The sequence below is a fragment of the Notamacropus eugenii genome, chromosome 7 (genome assembly GCF_028372415.1).
Source record: "Notamacropus eugenii isolate mMacEug1 chromosome 7, mMacEug1.pri_v2, whole genome shotgun sequence".
Classification (NCBI taxonomy): domain Eukaryota; kingdom Metazoa; phylum Chordata; class Mammalia; order Diprotodontia; family Macropodidae; genus Notamacropus; species Notamacropus eugenii.
The window spans coordinates 4,625,997-4,653,327 of record NC_092878.1 but is presented as its reverse complement, the minus strand read 5'-3'; the positions used below and the strand labels follow the sequence as shown (position 1 = coordinate 4,653,327).

Here is a 27,331-nt window from a genome sequence, read left to right as displayed (position 1 = left end):
TCCCTTTCACAGCAGGTAATGAATCTGTTTATCTGAGAGTATATTATTCATAAATACTGTACACAGTGTGGTACTCTAGAAGACTCTATCCTCCAGATGGAATTCTATTTCAATTTATGATCAGTTGTAACTGGCTCTAAATTGTTTTGTGTTAAGAGGTCTAGGTGGCACAGTATGCAGAGTGGTAGACTTGAAATCAGAAAGATCTGAGTTCAAATACTACCTACAGACATTAGCTGTAAGACCCTGGGCAATTCACTTAAACTAGAGTTTCAACTGTAAAGCGAGGATTATAAGAGCACCAAGTCTCTGAGGATCAAATGAGATAATACATATGCAAATGTTAGCAAGTATCACTATTTTAATTACTCTCAATTAGAGTGAAGTTCTAACCATAAAAAGTGATGTCTACCTATGTCGCAGTTTCTCGATTAATACAAGTGGGTTCCACAAATTTATGTCACTGCATATTTCTAGAAATGATACTGTAGAAGGGATCGTACTTTCCCATAGAAACAATGTTATCATTAAGAATTTGGTTTCTCACTAACACCTCAGCCTCAAAGAAATTAGTCATAGCCACTTAAATATCAAGAAGCAAAGAAATCAATTTCATGACATATAAAAAGTAAACTGCATGTTTAATATGTGGAGAAATAACGTGTATAATAACTTTAAATGCTCTAAGTCCTATAATATAAACACCAATATACTGTATTAATTGATTACATTTTATATGCTGAGACTATTACACAGCACATTAATGTAATTATATGAATCATAAACGTGACCTTCCTAAAACTAACATTCCAGCCACATTCATAATGCATTTAATAATATTTAATGAACTTTGTTGTCTTCTTAGTATTCGGAGGGATTTTGAGTATAATTTGGATATTCCAAGTCTTTTTTTCAAAAAAAAGGATGTTTAGGGAAGCTTGAATCGATGCCTTACACCTATTAAATACTCAACAAATATTTGTTGAATGAATGAAAACCTTCTTTTTCTCTTAATATACTTTCTTATAGCAGAGACATTTGAAATCATTCCACAGATATTCAAGTTCATTTTAGGATCATTCTTTCTAAAAAAAAATTGTATAAAAAGTAAGAAGAATTGAAATTCAAGGCCATCCAAATGGCAGCAGGGAGATATATGAATAAGTTGCGACATATCACTAGAGAATCAGATGGGATGCATGCTATAAAGGAATACCATTAGAGAGATGTATAGCTGGGAAAAATGGCCTAATAATGAAGCAAGACCTCCATATCTATACACATCTTTCCATACGAGTATCTGTGCATAGTCGGGAGGTCTATTAGAAAATTATGTACCACACCTGTTTTTATATGGCCTTTAAGTTAAAAATGGTCTTCCCATTTTAAAATGTAGTTTTATTATGATAAGAAGTGTAAAAGCCATTTTTAGCTTGAAGACAAACCAAATTCAGGAGGGCAGGAGGTTGGAGGAGCAGGATTTGGCTCTCTAGCTATAGTTAGCCAAACTCCTATCCCTCTCTAGAGTGAGGACTTGCTATACCAGACGGACTCCTGTGGAGGATTTAAGGGAAGATATATAGATAGAGTCATATAAGAAGGCATGGATGAATTGTGTTATATCCTCTTAGATGACATATCCATATCAGTGAGATCACACACTCATCAAGGAATCTAATATATTTGAAAGACTCACTCTAGACTTCAGCCGTTATAGTTTGGGGGGGAAAAAAGAACCCATCTTTTTGTCCCAGCTCCTTTTCCCAACCCAAGTAACATCAAGGGTTATTTTAAAAAGGAAAAAAAGTCACTAAAAGACATCTCACTGGGTGAGGATATTAGAGAAAAATGGCAATTACTGCCTTATCTTGTTACCAGCAGTAGGAAAGAGCTAATTATGAGCTGATTATAAAGCTATAAACTTCCTGTCTTTTCCCAGCACCAGCTAGGAAGTTATCTCCTTCTCCCTGAGTCCCTGGCCTATCACTCTGCTTTGGGAAATCTAGAGAGAGAAAGTAAAGAGAAAAGTACATATGATGGTGGTGTTCATTTGGAAGCAAAAACTGAGTGGAGGGACAGCAGCAAAAAACTGTACTTCCCCGCAAATTACCCCCAACTTGCTTGAATTATTCCCTGTTTTATATTCCTACTATAAATTGGAGTCTTTATTGTCTCTAAATAGATTTTTATTATCTTTAAATAATTTGAACTTGAACCTCAGCCTCCCAGTGGGGGCTGCCTTCTACACTTATGCCAAAAGTGCAGGGCAGGGCAGATAAAAAAGCAGTTCCAAGTGTATAGGAAAACACAAAAACTGACTGTTCAAAGGAGAGAAAAAATAAAGCAGGCAGATGAAAAGCCAAAAGCTATTATGGAAGCGAAGCCACATGAAGGAATTGCTGTATTGTTTTATATCATATCCTATCATGTGCATAAAACTTACTTGATCTTGAGCCACAGGAAGGAGATATCTGTCCACTTGGACAAGTACACATGTTTGGCCTTGAACAAAATCCATCTCCACAGGAATGCCGACAGATTGCTACAAATAAAGCCAACGGTCCATTAGTAAGTTAATTGAAAGCAATGAAGATATAACTGAGTATAATGAAAAACAACAACCAGCCAATATTTAGCAGACCTGGGTGCTTGACCAGCCCTACCACTCTTTAGCTATATGACCTAGAGCAAGTCCCAACCCTTCTGAGTCTCAATTTCCTCAAGAGTTTTGGACAAGATAATTTCTAAGGCTCTCTCCAGCACCCCAATTCACCACAGCTTCTCCCCTGAACTCCCTTAGCAACGATGGAGATCCTTGGAATCAACTGTGACAAATCCTGAGCCTATGGGTAGGGAGGGATAGTGAGGAAACTCTTCACCTTGTAGAAATGAATGAATTTTTTGAGCTCCCAACAGACCTTTTAGTCCATTATTGTTTCTGTGGCAAAAACTATGTGCTTGTGCCTTAAATGAGTAAATACACCTTCAAAATGAACAATGCTAAGCAAGATTAATTCCTTCACTGTGTTAGAGTGTACCTGCTACAGGAAGGACCCTTCTCATAAAACCCCAGAGCAGTTTGGTAGGAAGGAGCTCTGGGAAGATGAGGCTCAAATACCAATACCGATGGAAAATATATAAAAAATCAAGAGGAACACAGTGAATGTTAGAATTATGATGACTGCACAACTATAATGTTATAATTATGACAAGGAATTACAGACATGCCTAAAATATTTATTCAAATGCACTAAAATAATACTACACATAGTTTTACACAAGGGACCTATATTGACATGACACAAACTATTGTGTATATAGAAATTGGTTTTAAAAAAGTAAATTGGTTTGAGCTTATCAGATAAAAAATTATTTTCATGATAATCAAGAATGCTGAGAAATGTGTAACCTTCTCAGACCATCAGGACAAGATTTATTAAGATATTTTTCCATTTGTAAATCAATGCCTTGTTCTAAATATTTTATCATAATGGTAACATGATGGATTTGAATGAGACCAGGGATACTTAGTCTTTTTTAGATCATGAAGCCCTTGGAAAGACGAGTGAATCTTACTAACCCCATCTCAGCCCAGTGTTTTTAAATACTTTTTAAAAATGCGAAATTCTAGTTAGAGTTTAGTGAAGATAAAGATTTTTTTTCCTATCAAAGTTCACAGATCCCCTGAAAGCTATCCATGGGATCCCTTAAGGCTTTGGGGACCTTAGGTTAAGATGAAGAATTAGATGAAGTCTTAAGTTCCTTCCAGCTCTAAAATTCCATGATTCATAACTATATATAGTTTATAGCTATATAGTTAAATAGGTTTCTCATTTAAAATGCTATTTTTAAAAAGGAATTATAGCCAACTTGGAACTATTCCATGGCCCCTCAATCAGAGAAGTCGTTAGTCCTACTGGCATTATCCTTCAGTCTCCCCACTATATCTGTCTGATTACTGCTCTACTTTCACTACACTAATGTTACTCCCTCCCCTGAAGCTCCATGAACAAGCATACAGTTATACCATAAGGGAATTGGATAGGTTAGTAACCAGAAAAGAAAAATTCAGGAAGGATCCTAAGAGAAGCAATAATGATAGTTTTCCGTTAAAAATGTACAACTATTATGCAAATACACCCATGGCTCTTCTTATCTCCTTTATGCCCCTTGGAAAATTCTAAAAGTAAAGCCAAAATTAAGTTGTACCCTAGAACAGAGAGACACACCCTGTGTGTGTGAGGAGAGAGAGAGAGAAAAAGAGAGAGAGAGAGAGAGAAAGGGAGGGAGGAGGAAAGAAAGGAAGAAGAAGAGAAGGAGGGAGAGAAGAAAAAGAGAGACAGAGAGAGAGAGAGAGAGAGAGAGATAGGGAAAGAGACGGGCTCCTTTCTCTGGCAGTCTAGGGAAGCCTATGGACCTCTTTTCAGGATAAAGCTTTTAAGTACACAAAATAAAATATATAGGATTACAAAAGAAACTAAATACATTGGAATACTATTATCATTATATTTTTTAAAATAAGTTAATGGATTCCAGGTTCTTAAGCTGGAAGATTTTAATAATACGTTTTCTAAACTGGAGTCAAATTCTACCTATAACAGGCCTCGCAATCAAGGCCTTAATGACATATAGTTGACTTGTACCAAATTCTAGAAACAATGCATACCAAAGCAATAACACCTGGAAAATCTGAATGAAAATTTTGATATGAACTTACGAACAATGCACTGATTCCCACCAGGTAAGGTCTTCCATCCAGGGCAACAGTAAGCATTGTAACGTGATCCACACACATTTGGTCTAAAACAAAAAACACATAAATTTCATACTTTCATTGGGGAAAAAAAGAGATTAACAAACTAAATGAGAAAATCATTTTGCTATAGGATACAGGAAACAAATTTGGAGAAATCGGTCCTGTTTTGGTAGTTTGGGATACTTTCACGAACCCTTTGGGAGTAGTTACGGTGATGATTAATATAAACTATGCTTGCAATCTGTCAACAAAGTGAAAATAAGTAAAGCAATATGAAGTATGTGAAATTAGATCAGCATGTGAAGAACTCAGACAGTAGATCCATATGAACCTAATTTAAGCAACAAACCACCTATATCTATAGGGCAGGAAACCTACTGCACTGAGGATTTCAAATGTCTGTTCTTGAGGTCCAATATTTTTTTCTCCTATGGCCCAGCCTACCTCTGAAATGTTACAACATTCTTACTTTTACCAGAAATACAGGAATGTAAGCTATGAGATTCCTCAGTAAAATAAAAGCCAAAACATGTAAATATTTCTTTAGCAAAGGTTCAGAAAGGCAGTTGTTACAGGCTTTCGGGGAAAACAACAAAATATGAAGTCAGTATCACAGGGATGTTTTTGCAAACCAACAATTCAGTCAGGTTTCTTGGGGACACAGGCCCAGCTCACAGACTAGTAGAAAAAAATTCAAATCCTCTCTTTTCAAAAGTTTAGGGAAGCAAATGGTTAAAGCACAGCTGTAGCTAAACTGGAAAAATTAAAGTTTTTTAAAAATATGGCTATAGATGTACATACAGATAAAGATCACAGACACATTGTGGGAAACATCCATTTTATTTTGCAACATCCTGAGGTCCCAAATATTGACTTGAGTTGCAAAAGTTCAGAACGTGATTTAGATGGCTAAATTTTTTACAATTATTTCCAGGCTGCTTGGTGCAAACTCTTATAAAAATCCTAGATGAGAGAGGACAAACATTTTTTAACTAGCTTCAGAGATAAACTCCACTTTTGGTAAAGAAGCACCCGCACAAACTTTTTTAATGGTTCCTTACTGCAACAAACATTTGGCAGTATCATTCCAGGCTGTGTATGTAAATTCACATGCCCTTCTCTGAATCATATTCCATTATACTGTGTGAATATCTTTCGTTAGTCACACAAGTTAGTCACACTTAACTTAGACTTAAAACTTCTGCCAGGTCAAATATTAAAGAAATGGTAAATTCCTCATGGACACAGACACAACGATTTAAACTTTTTTTTTTACTCCACAGCACTTAATACGATGTGTTAGACACAATAAACAACTGGCTGACACATTTGAAAGGAAGGTATGATAGATAGCCAGCAAGTACTCAGCTTCCATAGAGGTTCTCCCAATCTACAGAGCCAATCCAGGTCAAGATTAAATTCCACAGCAGTAGTATACTAGGGAACAGGGAAAACCCATAGGGCTCAACCCTAAACCCAATTCAAAACTGCACATTGGAAACGTTAAGGGTTATGGGAGATCAGCTGGTGACACCTAAGTAGGGTTGACTGCCACAAATAATTTGGCCAGAACGGATCTATCTACTCTGCACAAAGTAAACAGGGTCTGCTTATCCCTTTGTCTTTGAATCCCTAGTATGTAACACAATGCCTGGTACACAGTAGGGCCTTAAAAATTGTTGACTGATCGATTGTTTGAGTTTGACCCAGAATATGCTCTTATTTGATAGTCAATCAACATTTTTTCCCGATATTCGTTACTGACTATTGGCTTGTAGGTGCTTAATAAATTGTACTGACTGATTGACTTATTGATTCCAGTTAACCTGCAATATGTTCTGCAGTACACGGGCTGATTTCCCTCCACCAACACAGATCAATTTTATAAGATATATCCTAGAGTATAGCCTGCAATACAAAGAGGTCATAGAATCAGTAAGTAACCCAGAATTCTATCCTCTACATTCCACTGCCTCTCCTGTGATAAAGAGCTATTGTTTTTTTTTTTTAATCTCCTATGAAATCTACTATCCTAGCATTCTCTTATAGTACATTTGAATCCTTAAGGTTTGGGGGGGTTTTTTAGGTTGACTCTGGGCAGTTAGGTGGCACAGTAAATAGAGTGCTGGGCCAGAAGGCAGAAAGACTCATCTTCCTGAGTTCAAATCTGGCCCCAGACACTTACTTAGCGGTGTGACCCTGTACAAGTTACTTAACCTTGTTTGCCTCAGTTTCCTCATCTAAAAAATGAATTGGAAATAGAAATAGCAAATCACTATCTTTGCAAAGAAAACCCCAAATGATATCACGAAGAGTTGGACATGACTGAAAAACAACCGAATGACATGGAAAAAGCATCAAGTTTTTCTTCAGTCACTGTCTCATCAAAGTCTAAATTTGCCTTGTCTTCCTCTCCCTGGTGACTTCAAATAAGTTTGATTTAAACAGAGATAAAAGCAAAAGGAAAAGTCAGACCTGAATCAATCAGTTCTAACATGAACAAGAAGTGAAATTAAACAAGTTCACTTCAGAAAATGCATATATCATCCACCTTCTAGTTACTCTTTCATACGTCCAATTCATTTTATTGCTAATTCCCTAAGTCGTTGAGTCACAGCCTTTTAATTTGTTGCCTCTAAATGCTTTGAGGTTTTCGTTTATGTCGGTGCATTTTGTTTCTGGGCATTCAATGTCGGCTGCTTCAGCTACATCTTCTAGTAACCTTAACAATATTTTTAATGTTGTTGCTCTTGAGTCTTTATCAATCCCAAGCACTAATCCCATATTTTGTCCCATGCCAAGTAACAGAAAGATGAAAAATTTCCCTTCTGCTGTTGGGTCTTCAAAAATTCAGTGTAATGGAACTTACTGAAACAAGCCAGGTGGCATTAGTGGTAGCATTTATCCAGAAAAATAACTAATTATCAAAAATAAACTGATTACCTATTTTTATTGGAAATACTAAAACTCAGAAAATGTTGGCAGAAGTCCTAGCTTTTTTTTTCCTTATGAAAAACCACATTCTGTGGCCAGAGCATAAAGCACATTTTACATTTACAAACAGGAAATATATACCTGCTTGGCCAAAACAGTCTTCATCATCATGACAGCTTATACCATAAAAGCATACATGTATACAGGGTGTCCTAAAAGTCTTTATATAGTTGTAAGCCTTAATAGCTTTTCTATTCCTGGGGCAGAGAAAGTGATTATTAATTAATGATTCAGGATCTATAACCCTAATAGCTTAAAATTGAACTAAGACTTTTGGGTCACCCTATTTAATGCTTTCAGTTTTTCAAAGTGCTTTTCATACATTATCTCATTTGAGCCTCACAACCATACTGGAAATTGACTACTAAATTTATCATGTCATTTCACAGATAAGGATGCTGAAGTTCAGAGTAGTTAATGGTCACCTAGCTAGAAAACACCAGTGTGGGATCTGTACCCAAGTCTTTCTATGATTCTATCAGCTCTGCTACATAAATTCACATCTCCTTCTCTTCCTTTCTCTCCTTAGCTACTTAAAGTCTTTGACTAAATCAAAGAGCTCCAATTAACAGCAATTTGTTAAAATAAAAAAACACAAAAGCTCAAACTTAAGGAAAAAGATGTTTTCAAGGAGGCATAACCTTGAGGCATCACCTCATCTAATACCGTTTTCTATGTAATGATAAGAGTGAAAATGGTAACGTTAGGACACAGAATGTCTAAACCTAGACCAAAAGAAGTTCTAATTACATTTTCACCTGAACCAATAGATTATCTACAGAGGGGAAGGGAGGAGAGAAAATGTGTTTCTACTCCATCTCACCACTTGAACTTGTAAAAATGTAACTAGAGTAATCATCTATAATTTCTTTTACCAGTTACTTATAATACTGTGCTTTGCAACAACCCCGACTTCAATCATCCAGGGAGATAGGTCAACCTCAGCAGGCTTGGGGTTTGGATCGAGTTCACACGCAGCACTCAAAGATGGGACTGACTGCCTAAAATGTATCTGAATTGAGCAAACAGCTGGGATGTACAAAATCAGAAGAGAGCTCTGCGAAAATGGAACATTTTATCATATGTGCTGCTTAGAGCCCGAGATAATGAAGTCTAGGGTCTAGAGCACTTCAAGATGTGAACTTCATCACTGAACAGCAGTACCTTGGGACTGAAATCCAATGCTACTAAATGCGGTCAGCAAGGACCTATGCTCAACTTTAAAGAAAGAACTTAGATCTTATTTTTTTATGACTGCAAAATTCTACACAACTAAACAATGGATGCGAATCAGAAGAATCCTCCCACACATTCAACCCAGGGCTTGATAAGTTATGCTTGCTCGTGATGTGAGACAAGCTCACTCCAGATTCAAATATCTTTATAACCCAGGTGAGGGCTACTATAACAAACTGGACAGACAGGCCGCTTCAGAATCAGGAAGATGTGGGTGGAAGTCCAGCCTCTGATACATACTGGCTGAGTGACCATGGACCTACTTACCTGTCATCTTTTCAACAACTTCACCAGCAGCCTTGCCCTGGGAATTAGAAACTATGTCCTGGAAGTTTCAATCCTCTTCTTCCAAACTTTTGCACTGAAGCCCTACTGAACTGAAAGTTGTCTAACTCACCTGGCTCACTATTTCAGGCATCTCAAGACATCTGACACTTCGATGCCTATCCCCCCACCATCTTCTAAGTTAAATACCTTCCCAAAATTCTTAATGTCTCTTCATGGTTACTGAAGTGCAGGACAATATATCAAAAATCAGGCAGAGCCTACAAAGCTGGGAAGATTTCAAACACAGGCCCTCTGTCATCAACGGAATAACACCCCAACCACCATTCCATAGCTAGATAAAATCAGGAAGCCTAAGCACCAAGTTGGTTATATTACAATGAGTCTTGGAGCAAAGCAATCCTCAAAGGCTGTTCCATAACTCATAAGAGAAATATGAGATGGATGTAGAGGGAGTATTCATACCAACAAATCAAGCACCACTGATGGTTTCTATCACGTTAACCCTCTACTACATCATTGGCTCTGTGGTCTTCCTGTGCATACTCCTTCCACTGGTACTGATCACAACCCATTTGTGCCTTCTCGTCTTGTGCTCCAATGTCCTGTCCTCTCACATTCCTCCATGGGGATCCTCTCAAAATCCTCGGGGGGGGGGGGGGGTCTTCCTCTAGATCTCTTGACACTGCGATACGTTTTACACCAACAGTGCCTGTTTTGTGGATAGGCTGTCCGTCACTCCAGCCAACCTTTTCAGGTCATACTCCTTTCTGATAACATCCTTGACGATAGTGTGGTATAGAAAAAGAAGAACCAGATTGGCATTCAAATCTCAGTTTTGCCCCTTACTAGCCATGTGACCTTCAATAATTTGCTTAACCTTCCAAGGCCTCAGTTTTCCTCATCTGTAAAATGAGGGAGTTGGATTAGATGATGTCCAGTGTCCCTTCTAGCACTAAATGTATAATCTATAATCCTTTTATGCTGTTTATCCAACATAATTCTTCACTGGTAACTTGTTACAACCTACTTACACTCACCATACAAGTCACTATTGTACTCTGGTGGCTCTCAACTTGAATTCTTCAAAGACAATGCTACTCTATGCCTTTAAGCTACACAGCATCACCAGGAGAGAGAGAGAGAGAGAGAGAGAGAGAGAGAGAGAGAGAGAGAGAGAGAGAGAGAGAGAGAGAGAGAGAGAGAGAGAGAGAGAGAGACAGAGACAGAGACAGAGACAGAGACAGAGACAGAGACAGAGATCAGGAAAGAGAGAAAGGAAAACAAAGGAAAAAGTCCAAGAAGTCTAACAATATTTCCATAAACACAATTCTTTCACTTTCATGGAACTAAAGACTTGACTTTACTTAATTCTTCATATTACGATATATGAAGACAGAATTTCAGCTATATTTCCAGAGCAATGACAACTACATCTGGCCCTTCCTAACCTGTATCTAATATGTATTAGTTCACATCCTACACTCCTCAGTTTAGCCAAACTGTTCTTTACATATGGTAGTGTAATATCACAATGTCTGATACACAGAAAGTATATAAAAAATGCTTTTTCTTCCATTCATTTATTTTCTACTCTCATTCATTTGCATAGTTATATATTTATTCTTAATATAATTATGTATATATATTACATCTGTGTATACATGTACTTATATTTAAATATGTGAATGTGTATATATGTGTGTGTATGTGTATATATATATATGCAAAAAAACACCCACATACATCTCTTGCAATAGCATGTAAGAACCTTCAGAACAAACTGTTTAATTTTTGGTATCCATAGTACCCATGCCTAGCACATAGTAGGCATTTTATAAATGCTAACTAACTGACTGATTGATTCAGGCTGTCCCTCATGAATGTTTTTACTTCTGCCTCTAAGAATTCTTAAATTTCTTTCAAAGTCATCTCAAATACTACCTCCTGTATGAGGTCTTGGCTTATCCACCTAGCTTCCAGTTCCACAAAAAAAATACTGTGTACTTTATCTGTATTCCCTCACAAGTTTACAGGTTATCTTTCCCCCTCCAACAGAATGTGAGTTCCTTGATGGCAAAGGCTGTTTTACTTTTGTCGTTATAACACTGGTACATAGGGCAGTGCCTGTCACACATAAGGTTATTAATAAACGCTTGTTCATTGGCTGTCCTCTGAGCTCCAGTTCTGCATCTCCTAGTGTGTCCCAGGATGACTTCCCAACACTTTAAAACACATGTTAAAAATGAAACTCATCTTCCCTTCCAAATCTGTCCTTCCTCCAAACTTTCTATCCCCGATGATGTAACTTATCACTCTCAGTCACTCAAGATGAAATCTCACTTTCATCTTTAATTTTCTTCTCTTTCTTCCCTTAAGCCCATATTCAATGTACTAAGCTCTCCTGGTTTAAAAAAAACTTCATTGGCTACCTATGACCTCTAAGATAAAAGGTCACATTCTCAGTCTGGCATTTAAAGCCCTCTACCATCTAGCTCTAACCCACCTTCCTAGCCTTATTTCACGTCCATATCCTTGACCTCTATGGAGATTCTAAACAAATTTGTTGTTCTCAACTTTATCTTGTATCTCTCCCACCTCTAAGCTTTCACTGCCTGTATTTGAAAGGGAAAAGTCATTTGAAGGAAAGTCATCCCCTGTGTTTGAAAGGAATATGCTATCCATCTCCATTTACTGTCATTGTCTTACTTTAAAGCCCCAGTTCAGGGACTATTGGATGAATGTCATCATTCTTTCCTCAGATCTTCATATATATTGTGTGTGTGTGTGTGTGTGTGTGTGTGTGTGTGTGTGTGTACTTTGACTTGTCCTTTGCAACCCTATCTTACTGGATATACTTGGATCATACTTATTTTTGCATGTCTATAATTCTTTATTTGACTTTAAGTTTGTTGAGGGCAGGAAATATGTCAGTTTTTAAACTACTTTCCTCAATGTCTTCCACATATGAATATGTTCAATAAACGTTTATTGAACTGAATTTTGCCCTTCTATCATCTGAGAGAATCTATGTGATACTGCCACTGAGAAGGATGGCGCTAAGAAAGTAAGTGATTTCCAACCTTAGATTTATAACACTCTCTGACTGTTGCAAAAGATCTCAAAAAATATTGTGAAATTTTCTTTGGCTGAGAACTTCCCTCCATTAATTGCATGAAAACATACAGTGCAGATTTTCAAAAGACTGAGAAAATCAAAGAAGTAATTAAAAATGTAAAAGAGGTAGGTTGGTGTCCGTGAGCCAGGAATTACAATAAGAGAACACTGAGTAGAAGTGGCAGTGGAAAAACTAGGGAGCTGAGAGGGAAGATGTAACCAGGTTCCCTTTAACCTTGAGGCTGCCTACTAAACAACAAGAGACAACTAAGCTGATGGGCAAGCAACACTGGAGCCAAAATGGAGGTGGGGATTAGCCAAGAAGAAGCGATAACTGATTCTCATAATTGGAGGTCCAGCATCCACTATTAAGAATGGAAATAATTTCAGTGAAACATCATGAAAAAAATTAACTCTCCCTAAACAGATTCTGGTCTATGGAGCTGAAATTAAAAAAAATAATAATAACTCACTTAGTGCCTAATAATTTAAAAGGCATTTTACTTATATTATCTTATTTGATCTCCCCAACAACCCTTTGAATAGATAGCACACATATTTTACAGAAGAGTAAATAAGGATTAAGCCACTTGCCCAGGGACATCTAGTTAACAGGTGACAAAATCAAGATTAAACCTAGGTGATTGCTGACCCGAGCGCTGCTACACCATCCCATCTGAGCTCAACATGCAAGTCACCATTAACATGTACTTGTTCTTCTTCTCCTTTGTTCCATCCATCCCTGCGCCAAGCTATAATCTCCCTCATAAAATATTGTTCCCCTCTTTCCCCCTGTTACCTGTCAGATAAAAGACAAGGGAGGGAGTGAAGTCACAAAGCTCAGTGCTACTAAGAAATCCCAAAGCAAGATCTTTGCTCATAAGAGAGAATGACCTTTAAAGTTACTAGTAATTCCATGAAAGAAAAGGCGAAGCTGTTTGGGAAAGACTTGGGTTCTGGGTAACCAGGGACACAGAACAATCGTGACCCTCGCTCCACATCTCCAGCACGGGAAAGCAGACAGTTAGCAACTTATTCAAGTCATATTCCAAAATTTTGTTTTTAAGTTGGTTATTTGGAACTCAGAAAGCATTTCCCCATACGGACAATGTTATATGTAAGTGGTGGTTAGTTTCTCAAGCCAATCAAACGGTACTGTTTCAACTATCACTTAAATAGACTTTCAATCGGTTAAATAGACTTTGTGGGCTGGCCTGGGAACCTAACTACCATTTATAAAATAATTTCTCTGGAGAAATGCATTCCACCACATGCAACCAGAAGAGAATTTGGCAGCACCAAGAACATGTCCCCACCTCTCCCGTAGCCGCACCCTGGCCACAGTGGTCCAGCATGTGGCAAGTGGGGAATCCTAACTGCTCAAAGCTACTTCTTCATTTCTTGCTCTCCAAAGGGGTAAGGAAACTTATCCTCAGAACAGTTGAGGTATGTGAGGCACTGGTGTTTGTTACTGGGGAATGCAATTTTCTAATCCTCCATGAACAGGGATTCAGGTACTTGTTAGGAAAGCCAGATTATCTCATTCCAGGGTCAGCCACACTGCCAAGCCACCATCCAAGGCGCCCTTTCAAAGATAAAACTTAAAGCTCAGTTGGCTCCTCCAGGACTTCGCTGATTAATACCACTTCAGGTAACAAGGTAGGGTTGGTTCTAAGTCCAATCTTTTAGGAGTCACTATGGTATCCAAATTATTCAAGCATGTCTGGTTCCCTGGGGCTGAATGATTCTCCTTCCTTCTACCTGCTTTTTTCTAGACAGAGGGTGTCACTTAGGCTTGGGTAATCTTCAGCTAAGTCAGGAGCAAGTCAAGACAAGAAGAAAATGATGACAATATCCCAGAAGTGATTTCAAAACTGTATTAAAGCACTAAATATTTTTTACAAACATCTGCAGGACAGCTCAAATTCTTCTGACTTAAAGATCTCAGAGAATGAAGAAGGCAACAGCTGTTAAGAAATCAATGAAGGTGGAAGTTTAGAAAGAAGTTTAGAATCTTCCAGACTATATGCTTCTTGAGGACAGCATTTTTCTTTTTCATCATTAATTATGTATTAAATATTATGTATAGAATAATTATGAATTAAATTAATTGATCAATTAATTATATATCGAATAAATGTGAAAATGTTGATATTCAGCAAAAAGGATTAATAAATAGGAGTCATATAAGAATGGCTCCCCCTATGCATAACTTAGAATAATAAAATTTGAGATGAGAGGGGCCTTTTCAGGGATCATTTAATCTAATCCCTTCATTTAACAGATTAGGAAATGGCACCAGGGTTGCAGGGTAGCTGCCAACCCATCTTTTGATATATGCCCCTATAAGACACAATAACCAGAAATGCAAGGCCAGTGAATTCCAAGAAACAATGAAGCTCAAAATATACTATTAAGTTTGGAGTTTCTGCAAAATACCAAGAAGTTAGTGAAAGGTATTTGGTTTTTGAGATTATTGCATAGCAACTAAAAACCCATATTATTCCAAACACATTAATTTTATCAGTTTGCAGTTCAACTGTTAAAACAATACTTAGAAAAAAGGCTGAAAAAACAAATGAAAATTCCATTTAGGATGTACATATAGATGCACTGGAAAAGAGGCAGAATATTAGGAAGATGGTGGTGAAAACTGGAATTAATGAACTGCAAGAGACAAATCAACAGGGGTGGTGTGAGGGTCAAAGAGCTTGATTTCTGGTTCATATTCACTTCAGCCACAGACACAAAAATCAAGGATCATTTTTTTGTCCTGCAAAGAATTTTCTGAAACCACATGGGAAAGAATTTTAAAAATCTGAACAACTAGATGAAAACCATGACTTTAATCCTGGAAAAAAAATGTGTTGGGAGCTTTTATACAAATGAGACCCTTATAATAACATAGAAAATGACAATCCTTTTCGGCATTAGAAAAACAACCAAATGACCACCCTGCATTACATTACTTGTTTCTTACACATTAGGGAATATGTGAGTGGCTACATGACTGATGCAGAGGAAGACAAGCAACCAGGAAGAGAGATCACAGTCATTCAGTAAACCTCAAAGTCTTACCTTGTGGAAGTGAAATGCCACAAACTCTTCTCTGCCAAGTACCCTCTCAATGATTCCTAGAATTCACACTCCTGCCCCAAGAGGGCTGGTAAAGGGGGAGAGAAGTGGAATTCCTGCCCCTTACAAATCTTGATGCTTCAGGAAAATAAAAACAGTCCTTCCTCAAAAAAAAATGTTTGGAGAACTCTTATTTAGGCTAAATTTGTCTTGCACCAATTTTTCTCTTAAAGGTAACTTTAAAAAAAAATTTCCCATCACAAATCATATATGTTCAAGAAACTCAACAAGGGAGTCAACTTTTAAAATTGACTCTTGGTTACATAAGTTTGTTATTTATCCAGAAGACACACTTTATCCTTTCTGTATGATTCAAGAAGTTAAATGCTGGAAATCTGTGATTGGCCCTGTGCTGTTTAACATTTATGTCAGTAAAGCAAGTATCTGGATGGCATGTTCATCAAATCTGCAGACGGCACAAAGCTGGAATGTATCACTAACACACTCAGCAATATATTACAGTCAGGATCTAACCCTGACAGGCTAAAGCAGCAGTTCTCAAATTTTTTGGTCACAAGACCCCCTTTATGACCTTAAAAATTATTAAGGATCCCTTTCAAAAGTGAGGTTTTGTTTATGTAGGCTATATCTATTAACACCAAATTAGACAATAAAACATCTTAGTTTTATTATGAAAATAGTTTTTAACTGAACCCCCTGGAAAAGGTCTCAGGGACCCCCCAGGAGTCCCCAGACCACACTCTGAGAACCACTGGATTAACTAGAAAATTGGGTTTGACTCTAATAAGCTGAACTTTAATAGGGATAGATATAAAATCTTATATTTACGTACCCAAAACCAACCTCAGCAATAATGGTTAGATAAAAATTCTGAAAAATACCTAGGGGTTTCAGTAGACTCAATATGAGTCATCAAGATGATCTAACATTCCCCCCCCCCAAAAAAGTTAATGTTACCTTAACCAGGATTAACAGGGACAAAGCTTTCAAGAAGAAATAGGAAGGTAGCTATATATGTCCTTGTCAGACACCACTTAGAGTTCTGAATAACACAGTTTAAGAAGGATATAGATAAGCCAGAGAATGTCCAGAGGACAACCAAGATGGTGATGTGTTCTGTGAGAACTTCTTGAAGGAACTGCCCATGTTTAACCTAGAGAAGAGAAAGTTTGGGGGCTTCTGAAATACTGACAGACAGATAGATTAGATAGATAGATAGATAGATAGATAGATAGATAGATAGATAGATAGATAGATAGACAGACAGACAGACAGACAGACAGACAGACAGACAGACAGGTGGATGGATGGACGGACGGACAGACGGACGCACAGACGGACGGATGGACGGATGGATGGATGGATGGATGGACAGATGGACGGATGGACGGATGGACGGACGGATGGATGCATGGATGGATGGATGCATGCATGAATGGATAGATGGATGCATAGATAGATAAATAGATAGTTTAGGTACTACAGATGGATGAAGACCTGGGTCTCAGACTAAATAGGAAGGAAAGGGCAAGCAAGACAATATTAAAACACAATAAATTCAAAATGGATATACAACCTAAATATGAAAGGTCAGAATATCTAAAAAGGAGAGGTAGAGAGAGAGAAAAAGAGAGAGAGACAGAGAGACAGAGAGGCAGAGAGAGACAGAGAGAGAGAGAGAGAGAGAGAGAGAGAGAGAGAGAGAGAGAGAGAGAGAGAGAGAGAGAGAGAGAGAGAGAGAGAGAGATCAGGAACTTTAATAGCTATGCCAGGGGGAGAATTCTTTTTAAAGGGAGTGGGGGAATAGAGATGATCATAGGAAATTTCAATTATATGAAACTGAAAAACTTTTGTACCAGGATAAGACACTATCTAACAAGGAAAACTTGGCATTAAATATCTCTAAGGCTCAGAAATATAAGATATATAGGGAATTATCACAAATATATAAGACTAAGAGCCATTTTCCAATAGATAAGATATCAAAGGACATGAGCAAACAGTCTTCAAAAGAGAAATTGCAAACTATTAATGAGCATATGAAACACTGCTCCAAATCACAATTAAGAGAAATTCGAATCAAAACAACTCTGAGGTTTCACCTCAAACCCAGAGAACAGTCAAAGATGGAAACTGCCAATGTTCTGTTCAATGGCTCCTAATCATGGAATATCGTAATCTCTAAAGAATCAAAATTGCAATTTACCCAGAGAGTAGTGGCAAAGCAACGTGCCTATAAGGAAATTATTTCATGTTACCAACATGGTCTTGCAAGTTAGAAGTGGCATAAATGGTGTCACCAAGAAACAGATGATCAGAAAAGACTGTGCTCCAGTCATGTAATGAGATCAAGAAATAAAAGTGGGCAGTCTGAGTACAATAGTGGAACACAGAAAAAGTGAAAAAATAAAGGAAGACCTCATGCACATTGAGTAGATCTTTTATAGATGATTTATGGAGAACAAGAAATGTGCTGGCTAAGAAGATGGGATGGGTATACAATCTGTACTGTGGGAGAGAGTACACATAGCAATTAGGTCACAAATCAACTGATGAACTTAAAGACATTCATTGCTGCAAAGCTAGAATTAAAACATTCTTATATTATCGGATATTTTACTGTATTGGTAGCTCATAGATATGACTTTTGTCCATAGAAAGGAGGGGATATAGAGGAAAACCCTGGAAAGCTGTCAGAATCTAGATCATTTAATAGGATAACTGACGCAAATAACCATGACTTACTGGAGAAAAGGCAGCATGGTATCTATAAGTAAAAATCATGCCTGACTAATCCAGGATAATTCTTTGAGATGAGTAAATAAATGCATGGAAAAAGGGAGAAAAAACTACATTATTTAGGCCTTTAAAAAAAAGAACAAAACCTCTGGCAAGGTTCCACACTAAAGGCTATTTAAATAAAGTTGAGTTAAAATGGGATTAATTTCTGTCAGACAAGGAGCTGGCTGAGAGACAGGAAACAAAAGAAAGGGATAAATGGACATTTCTCTGGATAGAGAAATATAATGGATAAGGTTTCCCAGGGATCAGTACTGTGACTATTCTCATTCAACATCTGTATAAATCATCTGGAACAAGGAGTGCACAGTGAAATATCCAGCCTTGCTAATGGTAGTAAGATCCAAATAACTGCCTTCTCAGATGATAGAAATAAACTGCAGGAAAATCACACAAAGTTGTACAAGTAAACAGAAAAGTCAACGATGTGCTTCAATATAGGCAAGGAGAAAAGTAACACACTAGAGGGATAATGGTTCAAAGTACCCTATGGGATGATCCCTGGGTTCTTAGTTGTGACTAAGGAAAGAGACAGAGTCAACTCAATCAAATGTGCTGCTACAGCTCCTTCCCACCAAAAGGCCAGTAGAATATATTCATTGTCATGCTAGAGAGCCACAAAGATATGTCACATTACAGTATATCCAAAACTAGACATTTTCTCTCATTCTACCTACTATTATTCTAAGTACTTAGTGACACAACGAAGAATAAAATCTAGTACCTGTCCTGAAAGAGGCCAAAGAGGTATTCTAACAGAGAATCTAAAATCCATAGACAAATATTTAAAACACAAAGTAGAATGTTTTGAGCACATAACAGAATTGCAGACAAAGCACAGAAAAAGGGGAGATCACCTTCAGTCAGGGGGAGGAAAGAAAGCTCCATAAATGAGGTGGCACATTAGCCAGGTCTTAAAGAATAAGTATTTCAGCAGCAAGAAGACGACAGAATATTCCAGGTGGAAGAAACTGCACAAGCAAAGGAGTGAAGGCAGGAAATCATAGGATGTATCCTAGAATGGCATGGGGTCTTCAGAAAGTAGAACTACAGTTGCTTTTGCTCACACATCTCAAATACAGTTTGTGGCTGACCTAGGAAAGATTGCATGAAGGATAATTTCAAGCCAGTGGGAGTTTTATTCTACAAGGATGGGCAAAAATGAGATTTAGGTCTGAGAAGATCAAGATGGAGAATAGGAAAGTTGATAGAATCATAAGATTGAAGTTAAACATATGAAGAAGAGATACTTCATATATCACTTCATTTGATTGTAAAACTAACTCTGTGATGGATGTAGGGTAGGTATGACCATCATTATTTGACATAAGAGGAAACTATGACAAGAGATTTAAGAGATTTTTTTTCCCTAGATCAATGACGTTAACTACTCTGCAGCAATCAAGTTGCTCTTCAAGCCTTCTACGTCCTAATACTATGGCTTGTCCATATGTACTCACTTGACAAAAACTATATAGTATTTTAAATGGGGAGGGAGGAGCCTTGAAACTTGACAGAGGAAATCTTAGGATAAGTAGAAAGTAAGTATTACACTAAACTTATACAAGTCAATACTGCTTAAAAGTAGCACAGAATGAAAATATGAATATGTTCCAAGAAAGGTTTAGCAGAATTCAAATGTGATAGAGCTATAATATGAAGGAACCTAAGGATGTTCCACGAATGAATAAAGAAACAAGACAGACTATATATGATAAGCCTCTAAAGAATGGATGGTACAAGTACCAAAACCAGTGAAAATGCCCCAGAGTCAGGAGAGGGAATGTCTGGTTTGCGGATCAACAAGGAAGCAAGTATCACTGGACTGCAGTGTGTGTGTGTGTGTGTGTGTGTGTGTGTGTGTGTGTGTGTGCACGTTTTTGTGTATGTGTGCATTGGGGGAGGGGGAAAACGTGGTGTTCACTAAGAAGCAATGACACTAAAACAAATTTGACTTGAAAATCACTTAGAGGTGGCTTTGGAATGTATTTTTGTAGTTGCGTTTTAACACGGCTGAGGTGTGTCTCATATTCTTGGAATTAACTTTCAACAAAAGAATATCTGTCCTAGAGTATTTAGACATTCCACCTGAAAGCAGAAGAATGGTCCAAATGACTTCTTGGGGCTTTCTTCCAACTTCATAGTCACATGGCCCAGTTGGGGACCAACCTAGAACGGCGTCTATTTACCAGAGTTCTCTTCAGCTTTATTCTTTCCTGACACTTGCCATGAGCTATTTTCCTTCTGCCTGAATGGCGCAAGGTTTACCCTCTCAATATCTCCCCTGCCCTGGGGATGTTTTGATAGAGTTTGTGTTTCAAGTTGTAATTAAACAGATTAAGCATAAGCTGTCAACAGTAAAACTCCAATAAAGCACATGCTTTAGGAGGGCAGGTGCTGTCAAACATGAAAGCAAGAAATACACATCTCCTGACACGGTGGATGAAGAATGGATAACTGACAGGCTTAAAAATCTCTGCCAATATTTCTGATTATGAAACCTCTGCTCTGAAGCGCTACTCTCTTAGGTAGTTCCAGCATCACCTTCAGATATATAAAGATATAAACCAAAAACTTTTATCATAGCATAAGGTATAGTTCCAAGTGAACTTGGAACCATAAGATCTGGGTCCCAATCCCCACTCTGTCACTGACCAGTCAAGGGTGTCACCTGGGTTTCCTCAGCCAAGCTGAGATTCTCTCTGGGACTTGTTTTCCTCTTCTATAAAATGAGAGGGTTGGGCTAAATCATTTTAAAGTTACCTGTGGGCTCAAAAATCTAAGGACCTCTTTACCTGCTTAAAACTCAAACAACAAAAGTTCTCTTTAAGCATCTGAAAGAGAATTCTCGCAACAAGGTGCTTTGGTGTTATAACACATTCACTATGAAGGATGAGTAAGAGCTACATGTAGTTTCCTGTATTTTTTTTTAAATAAAGATGCAAAAAACTACTGAGTACTATTTGTTTAAGTAGCAGCAGGACAAGATGAAAATTGGTTTTAATAGCAGTTAGTAGATGCAGAACTAAGGAAAGAAATCTCTTCCTCTCTCTATATGCAATTCAAAGCCTTTACCACTTTTTATAAGACACTTGCCTGAAATGTCTTACTGTGAAATAAAATTGGTGGATTATTTCATTTAGCTTTTTTATGAATGATATGGAGGAAGAAGATGAGAAATAATAGGAATGGTTACCTTTGGCAAAAAAAAAAGTTTCCTCTTTCTCACATGTGAATTTATCCCTACTATTCCTAAATTTCTATACAACCCTTTCAGTAACTCTCAAGCCTGCTGCTGCCACCAAGGTCCATGGATTTTACATCAATATGCCAAAGATGCAATATGACTGTGACTAGGAGATATCAGAATCTCCAAGAATCAAAATGGCAAGTAACCCAAACGTCAGTAAAAAGACACATGGTAGGCGTAGGTAGTTAGTAGTACATTACCAACAATGAACTGTCCATGAGAAATAACATGAAGACATGATTGAAGATATGTAGGATGGAAAAAGGGAGTAGATTGGGTCATGTAGTGAGACTGAGAGACAGCATAAAACTCAAGTGCCACTTCGGTAACCCCAAAGATTTAGCACAAAATAAGTATTTGTAAAATATTTATTGAATTGAATGAAAAGAACCAGATGAGATCTTCCAGCGATTTGGATATATCTTCTGCGAAGGATTATAGAAAGAACGGTAAAAATGGGGCAGGATGAGAACACATAGAGAGGTTGTCACTTGAATTGAGGGGGGAAGTACCCATACCAAAGGAAAAAAAATCATAGATTCGTTGAATTATCTTAAAGTTGATAACTAGTCACAATTATTCCTTGCATGCTCCAAGTCCTGGCTCAATGAGGGGCATGCATAGAGAGATGGAAACAAAAGGAACAGAGAAAAGAAATGGATCAAGTAATTTTGAGGATTTTCCAAATTATGCATAGCAATTCTCCAGAATGCTTTATATTTCCCTGTATCCTAGAATTCTCATGCTATTCAATTTCTGTACACTAACTCCTTTATCTACTTGAATAATCATTTCTAAGTGGGAAGGAGAACTTTCTTTTTATAGCTAACAAGCAAATCTTGAAGGATTACCTGCCTTGACCAATGTCAAGTGGCAAGCTGTCATCTAGTCAACAGAAGCTGCCCCAGTAAAACAACAGAACTTAGGAAACAAGATACTAGTTTTCATACAAGCCCTCCTGGTTGAATTGCTAAAGAACTTTTGTTGCTTTGAGATACCAAAGATAAAGATACTGAGAAAGGAAATCATTTCCTAAGGAAACATACCATATGTTCTGAAGTTACAATGTGTTTATTAAACATATGTATGTATGTACTGAGCTTTATCCTGAAAGAAATATCCATTAGCAAATAGGTATACTAGACCTGGGCAAATTCAGTGTGGTTCCACCTATTTCTTGGTCAAAGGTTCTAGTGTTTTATAGTAGGCTATAATTCCTTAGAGGGAAAAAAAGAAGTTTACTTGATTCTGCAAAGTTCTTGAAGGAGTTTTAACATCAAATTAAAGGATGGAATTTTGTCTTTCCTTTACTTGGAAGTTGGACGAGCAAGCCCTTTCATCCAAGTCTCACCGGTGGCTTCAAGAAGCTGCAGCACGTGCAGCAGCCACACCCCTGTAAAAATGTTTCAGTAGATGGATTAAACCAGGTTGAAGGTAACTGACAGGCCTCAACCCCATTGGAGAATTAGGGGTATGTCTACTCTAAGAATGTGAAGACTTACCCCAGTGGAATGGGTGGATGGGAACAATTTGTTCCAACAGCCACGAAGGCGGCTGAAACAGGCACTATGGAGCACTTAGAGCTCAGTAGACGTTGAAGAGGCCAAAGTCATTCACTCCATCTCAGGCCATTGCCAGTCATCCTGATTTTTTACTTTCCACTAGACTTCAATGACTCGGGAAGAGAGAGTGAAGGTGATGACTTTGTACAACTCTGCCTCTGCGTAAATCCCATTTATGCACAAGTCAAGAAATAACCCCACAATGTCATGGATGAAGGATAACTGGGAAATTGATGGAAAATAACAGGTAGGCATATTTTCTGTAGTAAACTTTGGGTTGGAGCACTAGTGTGATTTAATACCAAAGAAATTATCAAAAAAGAAAACTAAATCATTTGAGATAGTTAAGAATTGAAAAAGGAAATAAAAGAATATCTTGCCAATCTGTTCCATATTTAAAAAGTTCCAATTTTTATAGACCATCAAGTAAGATGAAGTTGCCATGTTTACCACTGACTGTCCATCTGCTAAATGCAAAGATTAGGAGGGAGGCATGGTGTGCTCCTATACTTCTCCTTCATCTAAATTAGAACTTGTTTAATTTCACTTTCCAAGCTGCCCAGTGGTTTGAGTTTCCTTACCATCCTTTAATGTAGGCCAATATCTAAAATGATCTCTTCCCTTTGAAAAATCAACTTTCATTAAAATCCAAATGGGAATCATTAAAAAAAGTGGAAAAAAAGACTTTTAGACAATTTCTCAAGAGAAACAAAAAACGACAGCAAATAAGAATCCCTTTGTACTGAATAAGCAATACATTGCTAAATGGCACATGGCCATGGAGAGGAAATGCTTGATTGGTAAACAAAGGCCCTGTATTTGCTCAAGGCTGACCATACTAAATGGAATAGGCAAGTGGGTCAATCTTTGCCAATCCAATCCAAATGCTTTCCTCCATGCCAAATTATGGCATGAGAGCCCTAATTCAGAAGTGCAATGCTACTTGCATTTTATAATTACAACAGCTTATATTTATGTATCACTTAAAGGTTTACAAAACTGAATACCAGAGAGGTAAAACTAACTTGCCTACAGTCACTTAAGTGGCATAAAGGGTCCTAGCCTCAAGATCTCCTGACTCCCAGACCAGTCTTTCCACTAGAGTAACAATACACCAACACATTAGAGGTATGTTGGGAAATTCCTAACCTTTAGGAAAAGAGATTCCCCCCCCCTTTAAAAAATTATCAATGTTTTTGGCTTTCATATCTCTCTTATTTCCAAATACATCCTGACATTACTTTTCATTACAGAGAATATAAAAGAAAAAATGGTAGTATAACAAAACTAACGAATATTCCATACCTATAGACCTCACCAATGCAACGAAGGGGAAAAGAGGCATTCCATCCCCCCCCAACCAATCTTTTTTCGTTATTATAATTATGTGATATTCAGTTTTGACTTTCTGTTTCTGCTCTTTCCTTGCCCATTTTTGTGGTCCCTGTGTATACTGTCTTCCTGGTACTGCACAGTTCACTCAGCATCAGTATATATCACCTTTTCCATGCTTCTCTGAATTCTTCATATTTGTCATTTCTTACGGTAATCCCATTACATTTATGTCTCACAATGTATTTAGGGCTTCTCCAATCAGTGGGCACTTACTTTGTTTCCAGTTCTTTTAGAACACCAAGAGAATGTTGCTGTGAGTATTTTGGTATACAAGGACCTTTGGTCTCTGTCTTTGACTTCTTTGGCTATAGGTCTAGCTATGGGATCTCTGGGTTGTATATGAACAGTTTAATCACTTTTTAAGAATAATTTCAAACTGCTTCCCAAAACAGTTTGAACAATTCATAGTTCCCCCAACAGTATGTTACTGCGTAAGTCTTCCCATAGCACATCCAACACTATTTCCTTCTTTCATCTTCTTTGACAATTTTCTAGGTATAACGCAAACCCTACATTTCTCTGGTTATTAGGAAATTAGAGTTTTATTTCAGTCAGTCATAGTTCATTGCCATTCTTTTGAGGAGTATTTCTTCTCAAAAGACCATTTATAAATTGGGAATGTTTCTTAGTTTTATACATTTGTGATAATTCTCTTTTTGGCCCTTTTCAAAGCTATCTGATGAAAAAAATCCCCCCATTTAATAATGTTTGTTATAAGAGATGGCTCTCTAAAGAAAAGAAATAGGAGGAGATATATAAATATATATAAATATGAAAATTACAGTAAAACAACTTGACTAATATGGCAATATGTTTTACATGATTGACCATGTATAACCTATATTAAATTGCTTACTGTCTCAGGAAGGGGAGAGGGGTAGCTGCTCCAAGAGAAAGGGAGAAAATTTGGAACTCAATTTTTTTAAAAAAAGAATGTTAAAAATTGTCTTTGTTCACTTTTAAAATAAAATGAAAGTGATATAAAAACACTTTCAAAAAATTTCAATTCGATATTAGCTGTATGGATTTTGTTTGTGCCAAAGTTTTTCAATGTCATAGAATCAAAATCATCATTTATTTAAAAAATGAATGCTAAAAATTGTCTTTGTATATAATTGAGGAAAAATAAAATATTTTAAAAGAAAATTAAGGTGATATAAAAATAATTTTTAAAACTTTCCTTTCTATATTATCTGCATGGATTTTGTTTGTGCAACTTTTTCAAGGTCGTAGAATCAAAATGATCAGTTTTATGCTTTCTTATTTTCCCCATCCCTTTTTGGTAATGAAGTCTCCCTTTAGCCATGTAATTGTGAGATGCCTGATCTTTTTCTTCTAATTTTTATAGGGTAATATTTTATATTCAAGTCTCATATATACATTAGTATATATAGCATACAGATATTGCCCTAAATCTAATTTCTACAAAACTGTTTTCTAGGTTTCCCAGAAGTTCTTATAAAATAGAGTTCATCTCTACATTTTATGTTCTTTGGTTTACCCCAGGGGTAGAGAACCTGCCGCCTCAAGGCCACATGTGGCCCTCTAGGTCCTTAGGTGTGGCCTTTTGACAGAGTACAAGTGTTACAGAACAAATCCTTTTATTAAGGGGATTTGTTCTGTAAAGTATGGATTCAATCAAAAGGGCACACCCGAAGACCTAGAAGGCCATGTGTGGCCTTGAGGCTGCAGGCCCCACCCCTGATTTATCCAATCCTGAGTTGTTGAGTTCAGCTGTTTTTAATTCTTTCTGACTACCTATGTGTTATTAGGATATGTTTTTGAGGTTAAAAAAAACCCAGTCCCCAACATTTGTATCCACTGATTGATAAAACACATGATGACAAATTTCAGGAGTACCTTTAAATGAATTTGTTTTTTTATTTATCACAACAGCACACACATATGAGTGTGCCTATATATGTATAAAATACACACACATATATACATATACATACAACTGAAAAAAATGTGCAACATATATGTATTTATGTATGTGGCAGTTAGATGGTGCAGTAGATACAGCATTGGACTGGGGTCAGAAAGACCTGAGTTCAAATTTGGCCTGAGACACTTACTAGCTGTGTGACTCTGAGCAAGTCACTTACCCCTGTTTGCCTTAGTTTCCTTATTTAGAAAATGAGCTGGAGAAGGAAATGGCAAACAATTCCAGTATCTTTGCCAAAAAAAACCCAAATGGGGTCATGGAAAGACTGAAACAACTGAACAACAATATGTATAAATTGTCAGTCTACACAGGCATATTTGCTTATTTACTATGTAGAGGCATGCTATAGATTTTGTCAGAGCCAAATAAAGATTAATATGGCAAAACTTGGTGTACATATGGTCTCACAGCCACCTTGAGATAAACTCCAGAATCCCCTAGGGGACTGTGACTCACATGTCTGAAACCACTGGATTAGGAAGACCTAATTATCACTGCATATTAACCCATCCCTTTGGTTGCTGGTTTAGGAAATTCAGGCATTTAATGACCCAGGTCATAACAATTCAATTTACTTAATTAAACATAAATGTTACCCATGAACCAAGTTGGGCTTCCCTTATACTTCAGTTTTTTAGGGTTCACCAATCCATGACAGAGAACCATCTAAACTTTATAAAGAGGTAGGCTGTGAGAAATCAATCATACAATACAATTCATCACACTTGTGAAATCAAGTTGAATATCTCAGTTGTAACCAGGACTGAAATTAGAATCCCACTAATATATAAGAAAGACATGGGGGGGGGGGGGGGCGGCAGGGAATTGCCCAAGCTCAAATGAGAAGTAAATCAGCTACCTCTTGTGTGACTTCTTAGGTGGTCACCTTTACA

General features: G+C 37.3%; 1 protein-coding gene across 1 annotated transcript in view; it reads right to left on the bottom strand.

Annotated features, from left to right (window-relative positions):
- FBN1 (fibrillin 1) overlaps positions 1-27,331 on the bottom strand; it is a 290,028-nt gene that overhangs the window by 244,292 nt on the left and 18,405 nt on the right. The window contains exons 2-3 of the mRNA XM_072624719.1: positions 4,718-4,800; positions 2,444-2,542 (exon numbers count right to left, since the gene is read on the bottom strand). Of these exons, the coding sequence (XP_072480820.1) occupies positions 2,444-2,542; positions 4,718-4,800 (182 nt within the window). The remainder of the gene's footprint in view (positions 1-2,443; positions 2,543-4,717; positions 4,801-27,331) is intronic.